Genomic DNA, 16,300 nt, shown 5'->3' with positions numbered 1-16,300 from the left:
TTTAGATAGGGTGGATAGTGATAGCCTTTTTCCTCTGATGGAGAAATCCAGCACGAGGGGGCATGGCTTTAAATTGAGGGGGGGTAGTTATAGAACCGATGTCAGGGGTAGGTTCTTTACCCAGAGGGTGGTGAGGGATTGGAATGCCCTGCCAGCATCAGTTGTAAATGCGCCTAGTTTGGGGGCGTTTAAGAGATCCGTAGATAGGTTCATGGACGAAAAGAAATTGGTTTAGGTTGGAGGGTCACAGTTTTTTTTTTAACTGGTCGGTGCAACATCGTGGGCCGAAGGGCCTGTTCTGCGCTGTAATGTTCTATGTTCTATGTTCTATGTTCTAGGTCTGCACCAACCCTCTGGCAGAGAGAATGGGAATTATGAGTGTGAGGCCAGTTTGTTGTTCTCAATGTCGGATGTGGGAGGTCCTGGAGTCAGCTAGCCTCCCGGACATCCATATCTGCGCCAGGTGCGTTGAGCTACAGCTCCTAAGGGACCACATTAGGGAACTGGAGCTGCAGCTCAATGACCTTCGTCTGGTTAGGGAGAATGAGGAGGTAATAGGTAGGAGTTACAGGCAGGAGGTCACACCGGGGCCACGGGAGACAGACAAGTGGGTCACAGTGAGGAAGGGAAAGATCAGGTACTAGAGAGTACGCCAGTGGCTGTGCCCCTTAAAAATAAGTACTCCTGTTTAAGTGCTGTTGGGGGGAGCAGCCGACCTGGGGGAAGCAACAGTGGCCGTGCCTCCGGCGCAGAGTCCAGCCTGGCAGCTCAGAAGGGTAGGGAAAGGGAGGATGAGCAAACTGACCACCGCACCAGGGTACAGGGAGCCATCCAAGTGGGGGGAGATACAGGAAATTTAATAGAAATTGGGGATAGTAGACTTTTGGATGCTGTTTGGGGGGGGGGGACTTAGCAGGGGTAAGCCATAGTGTACAGGTCACTGGCTCAGAGTCTGTCCTTGTAGCTCAGAAGGGAAGGGGGGAGAGGAGTAGAGGATTAGTCATTGGGGACTCCATAGTTAAAGGGACGGAAAGGAGATTCTGCGGGAACGAGAGAGACTCGCGGTTGGTGTGTTGCCTCCCAGGAGCCAGAGTCCACGATGTCTCGGATCGTGTTTTCGAAATCCTTAAGGGGGAGAGGGAACCAGCCCCAAGTTGTGGTTCACATAGGCACTCAAGACACAGGTAGGAAAAGGAATGGGGATGTAAGGCAGAAATTCAGGGAGTTAGGGTGGAAGCTTAGGGCTCGAACAAACAAAGTTGTTATCTCTGGTTTGTTACCCGTGCCACGTGATAGTGAGGAGAGGAACAGGGAGAGAGAGCAGTTGAACACGTGGTTACAGGGATGGTGCAGGAGGGAGGGTTTCAGATACCTGGACAATTGGGGCTCTTTCTGGGGTAGGTGGGACCTCTACAAACAGGATGGTCTGCACCTGAACCAGAGGGGTACCAATATCTTGGGGGGGAAATTTGCTAATGCTCCTCGGGAGGGTTTAAACTAATTCAGCAAAGGGGTGGGTACCTGAATTGTAGCTCCGGTGTACAGGAGGTTGAGAGTAGTGAGGTAATGGATGAGGCTTCAGGGTCGCAGGAGTGTACTGGCAGGCAGGAAGGTGGTTTGAAGTGTGTATACTTCAACGCCAGGAGCATCCGGAATAAGGTGGATGAGCTTGCAGCATGGGTTGGTACCTGGGATTTCGATGTTGTGGCCATCTCGGAGACATGGATAGAGCAGGGACAGGAATGGTTGTTGCAGGTTCCAGGGTTTAGATGTTTCAGGAAGTGCGGGGAAGGTGGTAAAAGAGGGGGAGGTGTGGCATTGTTAGTCAAGGACAGTATTACGGTGGCAGAAAGGACATTTGATGAGGACTCGTCTACTGAGGTAGTACGGGCTGAGGTTAGAAATAGGAATGGAGAGGTCACCCTGTTGGGAGTTTTTTATAGACCTCCGAAAAGTTCCAGAGATGTAGAGGAAAAGATTGCAAAGATGATTCTGGATAGGAGCGAAAGTAACAGGGTAGTTGTACTGGGGGACTTTAACTTTACAAATATTGACTGGAAAAGCTATAGTTTAAGTACTTTAGAGGGGTCAGTTTTTGTCCAATGTGTGCAGGAAGGCTTCCTGACACAGTATGTAGATAGACCAACAAGAGGCGAGGCCACATTGGATTTGGTACTGGGTAATGAACCAGGCCAGGTGGTAGATTTGGAGGTAGGTGAGCACTTTGGTGACAGTGACCACAATTTGATTACGTTTACCTTAGCAATGGAAAGGGATAGGTATATACCAAAGGGCAAGAGTTATAGCTGGGGGAAAGGAAATTATGATGCGATTAGGCGAGATTTAGCTGGCTTAGGTTGGGGAAGGAAACTGCAGGGGATGGGCACAATTGTAATGTGGAACTTGTTCAAGGAACAGCTACTACGCGTCCTTGATAAATATGTACCTATCAGGCAGGGAGGAAGCATACGTGTGAGGGAACCGTGGTTTACTAAGGAGGTTGAATCTCTTTTGGAGAGGAAGAAGGAGACTTATATTAAGATGAGACGTGAAGGCTCAGTTAGGGCACTTGAGAGTTACAAGTTAGCCAGGAAGGACCTAAAGAAAGAGTTAAGAAGAGCCAGGAGGGGACATGAGAAGTTTTTGGCAGGTAGGATCAAGGAAAACCCTAAAGCTTTCTATAGGTATGTCAGGAGTAAAAGAATGACGAGAGTAAGATTAGGGCCAGTCAAGGACAGTAGTGGGAAGTTGTGCGTGGAGTCTGAAGAGATAGGAGAGGCACTAAATGAATATTTTTCGTCGGTATTCACACTGGAGAGGGACAGTGTTGTCGAGGGGAGTACTGAGATGCAGGCTGTTGGACTGGACAGGATTGAGGTTCATAAGGAGGAGGTGTTGGCAATTCTGGAAAGGGTAAAAATTAGATAAGTCCCCTGGGCCGGATGGGATTTATCCTAGGATTCTCTGGGAGGCTAGAGAGGAGATTGCAGAGCCTTTGGCTTTGATCTTTGTGTCGTCATTGTCTACAGGAACAGTGTCTATGGTAGTCATGATGTGGAGATGCCGGCGTTGGACTGGGGTAAACACAGTAAGAAGTTTAACAACACCAGGTTAAAGTCCAACTGGTTTATTTGGTAGCAAAAGCCACACAAGCTTTCGGAGCTGCAAGCCACTTCTTCAGGTGAGTGGGAATTCTGTTCACAAACAGAGCATATAAAGACACACTCAATTTACATGAATAATGGTTGGAATGCGAATACTTACAACTAATCAAGTCTTTAAGAAACAAAACAACATGAGTGGAGAGAGCATCAAGACAGGCTAAAAAGATGTGTATTGTCTCCAGACAAGACAGCCAGTGAAACTCTGTGGGGGTTACAAATAGTGGGACATGAACCCAATATCCCGGTTGAGGCCGTCCTCGTGTGTGCGGAACTTGGCTATCAGTTTCTGCTCAGCAACTCTGCGCCGTCGTGTGTCGCGAAGGCCGCCTTGGAGAACGCTTACCCGAATATCAGAGGCCGAATGCCCGTGACCGCTGTTTCACTGGCTGTCTTGTCTGGAGACAATACACATCTTTTTAGCCTGTCTTGATGCTCTCTCCACTCATGTTGTTTTGTTTCTTAAAGACTTGATTAGTTGTAAGTATTCGCATTCCAACCATTATTCATGTAAATTGAGTTTGTGTCTTTATATGCTCTGTTTGTGAACAGAATTCCCACTCACCTGAAGAAGGGGCTTGCAGCTCCGAAAGCTTGTGTGGCTTTTACTACCAAATAAACCTGTTGGACTTTAACCTGGTGTTGTTAAACTTCTTACTACAGGAACAGTGCCAGGGGACTGGAGGATAGCAAATGTTGTCCCCTTGTTCAAGAAGGGGAGTAGGGACAACCCTGGTAATTATAGACCGGTGAGCCTTACTTCTGTTGTGGGCAAAGTTTTGGAAAGGATTATAAGAGATAGGATTTATAATGACCTAGAAAGGAATAATTTGATTAGGGATAGTCAGCACGGTTTTGTGAAGGGTAAGTCGTGCCTCACAAACCTTATTGAGTTCTTTGAGAAGGTGACCAAAGAGGTAGATGAGGGTAAAGCGGTTGATGTGGTGTATATGGATTTCAGCAAAGCATTTGATAAGGTTTCCCATGGTAAGCTTTTGCAGAAAATACGGACACATGGGATTGAGGGTGATTTAGTGGTTTGGATCAGGAATTGGCTAGCTGTAAGAAAACAGAGGGTGGTGGTTGATGGGAAATATTCATCTTGGAGTTCAGTTACTAGTGGTGAACCGCAAGGATCTGTTTTGGGGCCACTGCTGTTTGTCATTTTTATTAATGACCTGGATGAGGGCGTAGAAGGATGGATTAGTAAATTTGTGGATGACACTAAAGTCGGTGGAGTTGTAGACAGTGCGGAGGGAAGTGGCAGGGTACAGAGGGACATAGATAAGCTGCAGAGCTGGGCTGAGAGGTGGCAAGTGGAGTTTAATGCGGAAAAGTGTGAGGTGATTCACTTTGGAAGGAGTAACAGGAATACTGAGTACTGGGCTAATGGTAAGATACTTGGTAGTGTGGATGAACTGAGGGATCTGGGTGTCCATGTGCATAGATCCCTGAAAGTTGGCACCCAGGTTGATAGTGTTGTTAAGAAGGCGTACGGTGTGTTAGCTTTTATTGGTAGAGGGATTGAGTTTCGGAGCCAGGAGGTCATGCTGCAACTGTACAAAACTCTGGTGCGGCCGCATTTGGAGTATTGCGTACAGTTCTGGTCGCCGTATTATAGGAAAGATGTGGAAGTGTTGGAAAGGGTGCAGAGGAGATTTACCAGGATGTTGCCTGGTATGGTGGGAAAATCGTATGAGGAAAGGCTGAGGGGCTTGAGGTTGTTTTCGTTAGAGAGAAGAAGGTTAAGAGGTGACTTAACTATTTTGGATCTGGTATTGTGTAACGAGGTAGGTAGAATTAAGGATCTTATTGTGAAGGACCCTCTTGGGTCTAGTGACCACAATATGGTCGAATTTCTGATTCAGATGGAAGAGGAGAAAGTTTGGTCCCAAACCAGTGTCCTCTGTTTGAACAGAGGGAAATATGATAGGATGAGGGATGAATTGGCTAAGGTAGACTGGGAGAGCAGGCTGGCAGGTAGGATAGCTGAGGAACAGTGGAGGATTTTTAAGGAGGTCCTTTTCAGTTCTCAGCAAAAATATATTCCAGCAAAAAACAAGGATTGTAAGAAAAGGGAGAACCAGCCGTGGATAACGAAGGAAATAAAGGAGAGTATTAAAATAAAAACAGCTGCGTACAGAGTGGCCAAAAATAGTGGAGAAACAAGTGATTGGGAAAAATTTAAGAAACAACAAAGAGAGACTAAGAAAGTGATAAAGAAAGGAAGGATAGACTAGGAAGCTAGGCTAGCAATTAATATAAAAAATGATAGTAAAAGTTTTTATAAATATATAAAAAGGAATAGAGTGGCTAGAGTGAATGTTGGACCCTTGGAGGACGAGAGGGGGGAGTTAATAGTGGGAAATGAGGATATGGCTGAGTCTTTAAATAAGTTTTTTGTGTCGGTCTTCACGGTGGAGGACACAAATAGTTTGCCAAATATTAACGATAGAGGGTTGGCAGCAGGAGAAATACTTAATACAATTAATGTTACCAGAGAGGCAGTGCTGGGTAGACTAATGGGACTGAAGGTAGACAAGTCCCCGGGTCCGGATGGAATGCATCCCAGGGTATTGAAAGAAATGTCAGAGGTAATAGTGGATGCGTTAGTGATTATTTATCAAAACTCGTTGCATTCTGGGGTAGTGCCGGTTGATTGGAAAACGGCTAATGTTACGCTGCTGTTTAAAAAAGGAAGGAGACAAAAGACGGGTAACTATAGGCCGGTCAGCTTAACGTCTGTAGTAGGGAAAATGCTGGAATCCATTATTAAAGAGGAGATAGCAGGGCATCTGGATAGAAATGGTTCGATCAATCAGACGCAGCATGGATTCATGAGGGGAAAGTCGTGCTTGACGAACATGTTGGATTTTTATGAAGATGTGACGAGGGCGGTTGATGGAGGAGAACCGGTGGATGCGGTGTTTTTGGATTTCCAAAAGGCGTTTGATAAGGTGCCCCATAAAAGGCTGCTGAAGAAGATTAGGGCACACGGAGTTGGGGGTAGTGTGTTAAAGTGGATTGGGGACTGGCTATCCGACAGGAAGCAAAGAGTCGGAATAAATGGGTGTTTTTCCGGTTGGAGGAAGGTAACTAGTGGCGTGCCGCAGGGATCGGTACTCGGGCCGCAACTATTTAGCATTTATATAGATGATCTGGAGGAGGGGACGGAGTGTAGGGTAACGAAGTTTGCAGACGACACAAAGATAAGTGGAAAAGTGAATCGTGTGGAGGACGGAGAAGATCTGCAGAGAGATTTGGACAGGCTGAGTGAGTGGGCGAGGATATGGCAAATGGAGTATAACGTTGATAAATGCGAGGTTATACACTTTGGAGGAAATAATAACAAATGGGATTACTGTCTCAATGGAAACAAATTAAAACATGCTACCGTGCAAAGGGACCTGGGGGTCCTTGTGCATGAGACGCAAAAGCCCAGTCTGCAGGTACAACAGGTGATCAAGAAGGCAAATGGGATGTTGGCCTATATTGCGAGGGGGATAGAATATAAAAGCAGGGATGTCTTGATGCACCTGTACAGGGCATTGGTGAGGCCGCAGCTGGAATACTGTGTGCAGTATTGGTCCCCTTATATGAGGAAGGATATATTGGCATTGGAGGGAGTGCAGAGAAGGTTCACCAGGTTGATACCGGAGATGAGGGGTTTGGATTATGAGGAGAGGCTGAGGAGATTGGGTTTGTACTCGTTGGAGTTTAGAAGGATGAGGGGGGATCTTATGGAGACTTATAAGATAATGCGGGGGCTGGATAGGGTGGAGGCGGAGAGATTCTTTCCACTTAGTAAGGAAGTTAAAACTAGAGGACACAGCCTCAAAATAAAGGGGGGTCGGTTTAAGACAGAGTTGAGGAGGAACTTCTTCTCCCAGAGGGTGGTGAATCTCTGGAATTCTCTGCCCACTGAGGTGGTGGAGGCTACCTCGCTGAATATGTTTAAAGCGCGGATGGATGGATTCCTGATCGGTAAGGGAATTAAGGGTTATGGGGATCAGGCGGGTAAGTGGTACTGATCCACGTCAGATCAGCCATGATCTTATTGAATGGCGGGACAGGCTCGAGGGTCTAGATGGCCTACTCCTGCTCCTATTTCTCATGTTCTTAATAGAGGCATACAAGATGATCAGAGGATTAGATAGTGTGGATAGTGAGAGCCTTTTTCCTCGGATGGTGATGGCTAACACGAGGGGACATAGCTTTAAATTGAGGGGTGAGAGATATAGGACAGATGTTAGAGGTAGGTTCTTTACTCAGAGAGTCGTAAGGGCGTGGAATGCCCTGCCTGCGGCAGTGGTGGACTCGTCAACATTAAGAGCATTCAAATGGTTATTGGATAAACATATGGATGATATTGGAATAGTGTAGATTAGAGGGGCTTTAGATTGGTTTCACTGGTCGGAGCAACATCGAGGGCCGAAGGGCCTGTACTGCGCTGTAATATTCTATGTTCTATGTTCAGATTATTTTACCCAGGCTCTCTGCCCCGCCCTATCACTGTAATCCCACACATTTACCATGGTTTAATCCACCTACCCTACACATCCTGGGACACTAACATGGCAATTTGGCATGGACAGTCCACCTAATCTGTACATTTTTGGAGTGTGGGAGGAAACCAGAGCACCCGAAGGAAACCCACACAGATAGGGGGAGAACGGGCAAACTCTACACAAACAGTGACCCGAGGCTGGAATCGAACCCAGGCCCTTGGCGGTGTGAGGCGGTCATGCTAACCACTGTGCCACCCTTCAAATCCAGCAAATGTCACCCTTTCACAGAATTTACATGGAAGGGATAATGTTGTATATTCATGTGCAAATATTTCTAAAGACGTTTTACTTCTGGTGGCACAGTGGTTAGTGCTGCTGCCTCACAGCACCCCGGACCTGGGTTTGATTCCCAGCTTGGGTCACTGTGTCGGAGTTTGCACGTTCTCCCAGTTTCTGCGTAGGTTTCCTCCCGGTGCTCCTGTTTCCTCCCACAGTCCAAAAGGTGTGCTGGTTAGGTGCATTGCCCATGCTAAATTCTCCCCCAGTGTACCCAAACAGGCGCTGGAGTGTGGCGACTAGGGGATTTTCACAGTAACTTCATTGAAGTGTTAATGTAAGCCTACTTGTAATACTAATAAATAAAACTTAAAACTTTAAAACTTATAGTGGAATTAAAGTGACCACTGCAGCCCATATGAACACTGTGAGGTGCTGTAGAGAAGTTGTATGACCTAGAATCTGGCTGACTTTGTGGAATATGGAAGTGGTATGTAAAGTAAACAGATTCAGAAGGAATTATCTTAAAACGCCACCAAAAAATGGGATCCGAATTTGACGCCATTTCAGTGTGACTGCTGCCCATCCTGAGTCTGTTCCATTATAAGACCATAAAATGTAGGAGCAGGAGTTAGCCATTCAACCCGTGGAGTATGCTCTGCCGTTCAATGAGATCATGGCTGAGTCGATATAATCGTCAATTCCACTTTCTCGCCTTATCCCCGTAACCCTTCATTCCCTTACTGATTAAAAATCTTGTCAGTCTCAGCCTTGAATATGCTTAATAACCCAGCTTCTATATCCTTCTGTGAGAAGAAATTCCTCCTCATCTCTGTCTTAAATGGGCAACTCTGAGATTATGCCCTCTGGTCCTAGACTCGCCCACAGGGGAAACAACCTCTCTGCATCTATATGTCAAGACCCCGGATAATTCTATATGTCTCAATAAGATCACCTCTCATTCTTAACTATAGGCCCAACCTACTCAACCTTTCCTCATTAGAAAATCCCTCGCGACCCGAGATCAACCTAATGAACCTCTGTAGACTGCCTCCAATGCCATTATATCTTTCCTTAGATGAGGGGAACAAAACAAAGGTGTGCTCTAACTAGTGCCTTGTATAGTTTTAGCAACTTATTTTATATACTCCAATCCCTTCAAAGTAAAGGCCAACATTCCATTTGCCTTCCCAATTACCTGCTAAACTTGCATCCTCAACACCTTCCAAGATAAAGCAGCCTGTTTGATCGGCACCCCATCCTCCACCTTAAACATGTCACTCCCTCCACCTCTGGTGTACCGGGGTTGCAGTGTGTGGCATCTATAATCTGCAGTGCAGAAACTCGCAAAATGCAGTTCCAATACCAACTTCCAAACACAAACTCTACCACCTAGAAGGACAAAGGTGTATGGAAAAACCACCAGCTTCAAGTTGGAGAGGTCATTGTCAGTCTTCCTGAGGCAGCAAAACTTCCCCCGATTAAGTGGGAGGCCAGAAGGGGCTGATGCAGGATTCCTGGCTCATTAGTGAGCCAATCAACACCCATTTCCCCTGAATCCACTGGGATTCAGTGGAGGATTTCCCATGCCGCGGAAGGCCGCCCAGCAAACCGCATTATATTTTCCACAACCCCCACTCTGTAATCCCCAAGCCACCATCACTTATGGTTTGGGATCCCATGATGATTCTGGGCGTCTAGTGGGTGCATTGCTACCAGCTGCCAGCATTCCCACTGGTACCGGGGCATGAGGAGCTGCAGGCCTGTGATTGGCCGGCAGCTCTTAGTGAATGGGACTTCTGCCACTGGGGACCTCAATGGCGGGAAGGCCCAGCAGTGACCACCCAATTGGGCCACCCACACAGAGCTGACAGAGGTTCCCTATCAGTTCACCGACCTGTAGGTGAGTTCACCCTAACAGAAACCTGCTGAGAGCAAGGATTTAAATGTTAATGAGGCCTCATGCTTCAGATTTTAATGACTTTTGCATTTAATGATCGTAGACTGTATTTCCCAGCACCTGGCAGCAGAAGGGAGGTGAGAAAGGGCATATCCAGCAGGTGAGTGAGTGCTTTACCAGGACTGCTTGTGGGCATGGAAATGGAGGAATGCCCCTTTCCAGCACTCCCTGGGGCAACCTCCTCCTTCCTCCCACCCTCCCTCCTCTAAGGGCGGCACGGTAGCACAGTGGTTAGCACTGCTGCTTCACAGCTCCAGGGTCCCGGGTTCGATTCCCGGCTCGGGTCACTGTCTGTGTGGAGTTTGCACATTCTCCTCGTGTCTGCGTGGGTTTCCTCCGGGTGCTCCGGTTTCCTCCCACAGTCCAAAGATGTGCGGGTTAGGTTGATTGGCCAGGTTAAAAACTGCCCCTTAGAGTCCTGGGATGCGTAGGTTAGAGGGATTAGCGGGTAAAAAAAAGGGATTAGCGGGTAGGGCCTGGGTGGGATTGTGGTCGGTGCAGACTCGATGGGCCGAATGGCCTCCTTCTGCACTGTAGGGTTTCTATGATTCTATGATTCTTTGCTCCCAGCCTGCAGGCTTTCACTGCATGTCTTCCCGCTCAATAACCAGACACCCTCTCTAAACTTCAAACCAGATCCTGCTGTGGGATTCAACTGGACCACCACATTACCCACATTTCTAGGTTTCCCAGCCCCATAACCCCAGCCTCTTTGTAAATAATGCAAAGGATACGATTTTGTCTTCATTAATTCTGACCCTAGCCTTCTGGCATGTAAATGCTACAGATGTGAGGTGCTTTGAAATAATGGCTCAAATTTGTTTTTGAAACAGATGTCAAGCCAAAGATAGAGGAACTTGATAAAGAAATTGAAGTCCATCGTTATACACAGAGTAGCTCTTCTGGATTCCCAGCCGTACAAGTTGGTAACGGATTGGATAATGAAGAGGAGGAGGAAGAAGAGGAAATGTCTGAATCAAACAGCCCACCTATTGCGTACATGCAGAAACATGTTCCAGAGGGATCCTGCACTACAGATGGTGGGTATAACTTTGTCTTCTGAAATGGAGTAACTATCGGTGACCTAGATTAGCAACTAGCAGCAGAGTCTTGGCTCAAAGGTCATATATGAGTGTTAACATCAGTTAAGGGTTCCTTTTCCAGAGTGCCAGTCTTGAATTAGCTCATGAAACCTCTAATGCCCACCAACTTGCACCATAATTAGTCTTAACAGTGTTCCTTGTGAACTAAATCATCTGTGCTTGGCATCAGTAATGTGCCACAGTGTGATGGTGATGGTCCCACACTGCTAAATTCTTAAAGGTACTTGTGCCGCAATGAGGATGTGACAAGTGGAGCCCATGTACTTTCCAGCAGCCAGATTAGGGAAAATCACCACTGATTAGCTGTCGCACACTTACCCGCACTGACTTAGAATCTAATAGAAAAGGTCACTTGCAGCCACAACTGTATAGAGACATTAAAATAAAAGCAAAATACTGTAGATGCTGGAAACCTGGAATAAAAATAGAAAATGCCAGAAAAACCCAGCAAGTCTGGCAGCATCTGTGGAGAAAGAACCAGAGTTCACATTTTGAGTCAATCTGACTTCTTCAGAGCTCATAGAGAAGATCATCCAGACTCAAAACATTAACTCTGTCTCTCTCTCCACAGATGCTGCCAGACCTGTTGAGGTTTTCCTGCAGTTTCTGTTATTATGATGTATGGAGACATTGAGAGGGAGACTGTTAGATAATATTCTAGTGCCTGCAGCAAAACATCTTTTGGTTATATATCCCTGAAGCTTATGAGTGGATACTTCATTAAAGGTGTAAGGGACACAACTTCTGAGAATCTTGTCATATTTTCACAGCAATATTCTACAATAAGTGGACCCTTCGAAACAAAGGCCATGATTCTCCCATCCCGCTGCGCTAACAGGCTGGGAGAATCTCGCGGCGGGCAATGCGTGGGATTTGCGCATGTGTTCCCACCGCAATGGTGTCTCCCAATGCCAGATTTCTGCCGGCGTCTGCTCTGCGCCGGAAATGGGGGGGGGAGGCGCTGAAGTAATTTTAATATTATTGTGCATCTGATTTAAATTGAATTAATGGGCCTGGGACTGAAGTCTCTGGGCTCCTAGCATCCCCCCACACTCCCTCCCCCCACCCCCCACCATGAGTATTTCACTCCAGCGGGGTTTACAGTAGCTCCCCACTTTTGGGGAACTAGCAGCCTGACCACACTGGACTGAAGGGGAGCACTCAGGGTGGGGGGAGGCCCAAAGGGTTGGGCGGGGAGGGGGGACATTGGGCATTAATACCCTGGCAGTGCCAGCCTGTGCGCCCAGCACTGCCCAAAGTGTAAATTTGCCAATGCCCAGTGGGCACCTTGGAACTGCCCATTAGGCCTGGGGCAGTGCCAAGGGGATGAACGGTGGGGGTGGGGGGCTCCCGGTGCAACCCTACGGTCGAGATCGGTGAGGGAAGGAGGGAGGCCTGCGATCGGGATGGGCTGTGGTTGGGGGGTGGGGGGGAACGGGGTTAGCCTGCTGGGGGGGGCGGTTCAGCACTTCTGTGGGGGGGAGCTGGAGAGCAGGGTGGGCCGGGTGCTGGGGCTGGGCCCGGGAATGGTGGGGGGCCAGCGATCACGTCGTTGGGGAAGGGGTGGGGGGGGGGGGGGGGGGGGGTGGGTGAGAGCCGGCGATGCGGTGGTCGTGGGGCTGGCCAGCAATCGTGCTGGCCAGTAATTGGGAGGCTGTCAGTATGGAGCCATTGTGTATGTGCCGATCTCGGCACTGACAGATCAACGCATGCGCAGTAGCCCACTCAGCGCGCTGACTTCAGCCTCTCCAGCAGGAATAGATCCCGCCCCCTGAAATCTAATGATATTCGCGCTGGTAGCCTCTGCAGTGCAGAGTGTGGGAGATTCTTCTCTGAACTCCCACTGACAAAAACCAGCGTGAATTATTCCAGTTTTCACGTGAATTCGACACTTTTCTGGGAGAATTTCAGCCAAGGTTGTCTCCATGATTTTTGAGAAATGAAGACCCTCTGAAGTTGATCTGTTTATTTTGATTAAAAACTTAAGTACGGGTTCTGCTCTTGGAGACTGGATCCCTGCACTGGGACAAATTCATCTATTCTATTGAAAATTTCTTGCAGTTATCTTGATTCCCGAAGCGATTTGAAAGATCAACAGGGAAAGTACTCTCTCTGGCTGATGAAAGTATGGTTCTCATCCTTATTTCACCAAACTTGACTGCTTATAGTGACACAGCTGTTCCTGGCCAGAATAAAGACAATTGCATAATTCCCCTGTCAGTCATATCTGGAGACCACACTGCTCTACGTGACTGGGATTGATGCTATGTATATAATTTGCATGTAGCTATCCGTCACTTACTGCATTTTGAAGGAGAAATCATCTTGCTTTTATTGCGAGTTGTTCTGCTTGCAGTTGATCATAGAGGACCTTTCTAAATGGATCCTGATGGCTTTTTAAAAAGACTTTGTTTTGTTGTTTTCTAAGTTAGGTTTGTTCACTGCAAGACTGTTTATTGAGTCCTGACGTAAATCCTACCACCTCCAATGCTGACATGATCCAACTGATTGACTGACAGTTTATTTATTAGTCACAAGTAAGGCTTACATTAATGCTGCAACGAAGTTACTGTGAAATTCCCCTAGTTGCCACAGTCCAGCGCGCCTGCTTGGGTCAATGCACCTAACCAGCACGTCTTTGAGAATGTGGGAGGAAACCGGAGCACCTGGAGGAAACCCACGCAGACATGGGGAGAATGTGCAAACTCCACACAGACAGTGACCCAAGCCGGGAATCGAGCCCAGGTCCCTGGCGCTGTGACGCAGCAGTGCTAACCACTGTGCTACCGTGCCGCCCTGAGTGATGTCAAGAGATACTGATCAAATTTAAGTTAGAGACAATTGGAATTCCTTGCATTTAACTGTAGCTGGATTATGTCAGATTACTATTGATTAAATATGATTAAAAAGTAGACAGTCTTCTCCAGATGTATCCTGCTTTGTCATGGAAATGCATCTAATCCCTTTTAAGAATGCAGTGGATACATTGAGAATGGCCATTCAGCCCTTCTTGCCTCATCCACTATTCAATAAGATCATGATTGATCATCAACTTCAATTCCACTTTCCTGCACTATCTCCATATCCTTTTATTCTCTTAGTATCCAACAATCTATCTATCTCCATCTTGAATATCCTCAAAGGAATATACTCAAAGTAGAATCCACAGGGGAGGGGATGGCCCAGTAATATTATCGCTAGACTATTGATCCAAAAACTCAGTTAATGTTCTGGACAGCCGGGTTCGAATCATGCCACAACAGATGGTGGAATTTGAATTCAATAAAAAATATCTGGAATTAAGAATCTACTGATGACCATGAAACCATTGTCGATTGTCGGAAAACCCCATCTGGTTCACTAATGCCCTTTTGGGAAGGAAATCTGCCATCCTTACCTGGACTGGTCTACATGTGACTCCAGAGCCACAGCAATGTGGTTGACTCTCAACTGCCCTCCAAGGGCAACTGGGGATGGGCAATAAATGCTGACCAGCCACTGATGCCGATGTCCCACGAATGAATAAAAAAACCTCTCCAGGGTAGAGAACTCCAAAGATTCACAAACCTTTGAAGAAATTAGCCTCACCTCTGTCCTAAATGACTGATCCCTTAATCTGAGACTGTGACCCCTAGTTCTAAATTCACCACCTCCTCAGTTCCTTTTACATCCATGAAATTTATCTAACTTCTAAGTTAATAATAGATCTGCAGAGTATGTGTTTCTGGTTTGATGTGTGTTTGATGCTACTCAGTGCTCTCGCTGAGATGACTATATTCCTGCTGCGAGGATTATGTCATATCAGTAAAGAGGCTCAGAATGTATTGTTTTGCTGCATACTCAGTACATGGTTCCTTTTGCAGTATAACATGGTGCTGGATTTTCCATCTTCCAGATCGGTTGTGGGAGTTGGGCAAGTTCCAGGCTTTCTCCACCGGTCTCAGGAGCAAATCCCAAGAAGGACAGGATTTTCATTCCAGGGAGGTGGTCAGGGCAGCTGATGCAGGGAAACTGTTTGGAGGCAGCCACAAGTGCTGCCGGGTGCAGAGATGGGCTGTTTAAAAGGCCCAACTTGATGCATAATAAAAACAGAAGACCCCTTACACCCCCCACCCCTTACACCCCCCACCCCTTACACCCCCCACCCTCAGCATGCCCCATCTATGCCATCTAGTTACCCACCTCCTTTGGCCCTTTGTGCCCCCATGCCAAGGGCTACCACCATCTACCTCCAATGGCCCCTCATGTCTCCCACTCCAAGGTATGCCGTCATCCACCCCTTGAGGCCCCTCAAGCCCTCCATGCCAAGCTATGACACTCCCATGCCCATTTACCTACTATATGCTGTATGGAACCAATGTTGACAAGATGTGTAAAAAGAGCTTTGAAAAAGTGACACTCATTGATAACTTTACACTTTCTTAAAAAAAATATTTTTACAACAGGCCAATAGAAGTGTTAATCATCCAGACTCATTAAAGTATCAATACCAGAAACTGCAAGCACATGAATCCTTTTTATCCTGTGTAAATAAACAGATAGCATAGATCAGAGTGCCAGGGTTGCTAATCAAGCAATGCTTTCTCTGAGGCTCAAGGGGCTAATGGATTTTTGTTTTTCAGCCAAGCTTCATTATGTATTCTTCGTTAAAAGCCCAGACATTGATTAGAGGAATACAACATTTCGAAAACTAATTTGAATGCATTGTTAATTATTAGTTGTGTCTGTCACCAGTTTCTCCCAGCTACATTATTCTCTGTCCTTGCCTGACCCAGTCATGCTAGCTTTATTCAGGAATCCTCCATTAGTACTTTTTTCCTAAGTCTCTTTCTCCTATGGATTTTCTATTGCAGTCTCTCTCCGCTTATTTTTATTTTGATAACACACAGAAAGAGGCCATTCGGCCCATCAAGTCTGCACCTACCACAATCCCACCCAGGCCCTACCCGCATATCCCTACATATTTACCCACTAATCCCTCTTACCTACGCATCTCAGGACACTAAGGGCAATTTTAGCATGGCCAATCAACCTAGCCCGCACATCTTTGGATTGTGAGAGGAAACCGGAGCACCTGGAGGAAACCCACGCAGACACGAGGAGAATGTGCAAACTCCACACAGACAGTGACCCAAGCCGGGAATCGAATCCAGGTCTCTGGAGCTGTGAAGCAGCAGTGCTAACCACTGTGCTACCGATTTCTTTAACAATTTCACTTTATTTCTAAACAAAAGTTTCTATACTGACAGAAACCCCAGCAGTCCCTCATTTCTTTCATGGTGCTTCCCAGAT

General features: G+C 46.9%; 1 protein-coding gene across 1 annotated transcript in view; it reads left to right on the top strand.

Moving 5' to 3' along the window:
- Nucleotides 1-16,300, top strand: part of greb1l (GREB1 like retinoic acid receptor coactivator) — a 139,176-nt gene that overhangs the window by 21,548 nt on the left and 101,328 nt on the right. The window contains exon 3 of the mRNA XM_078216079.1: nt 10,739-10,945. Within this exon, the coding sequence (XP_078072205.1) occupies nt 10,739-10,945 (207 nt within the window). The remainder of the gene's footprint in view (nt 1-10,738; nt 10,946-16,300) is intronic.

This window comes from Mustelus asterias, chromosome 7 (assembly GCF_964213995.1).
Source record: "Mustelus asterias chromosome 7, sMusAst1.hap1.1, whole genome shotgun sequence".
Classification (NCBI taxonomy): domain Eukaryota; kingdom Metazoa; phylum Chordata; class Chondrichthyes; order Carcharhiniformes; family Triakidae; genus Mustelus; species Mustelus asterias.
The sequence above is the reverse complement of the archived record's forward strand: the minus strand, read 5'-3'. Positions and strand labels throughout refer to the sequence as shown.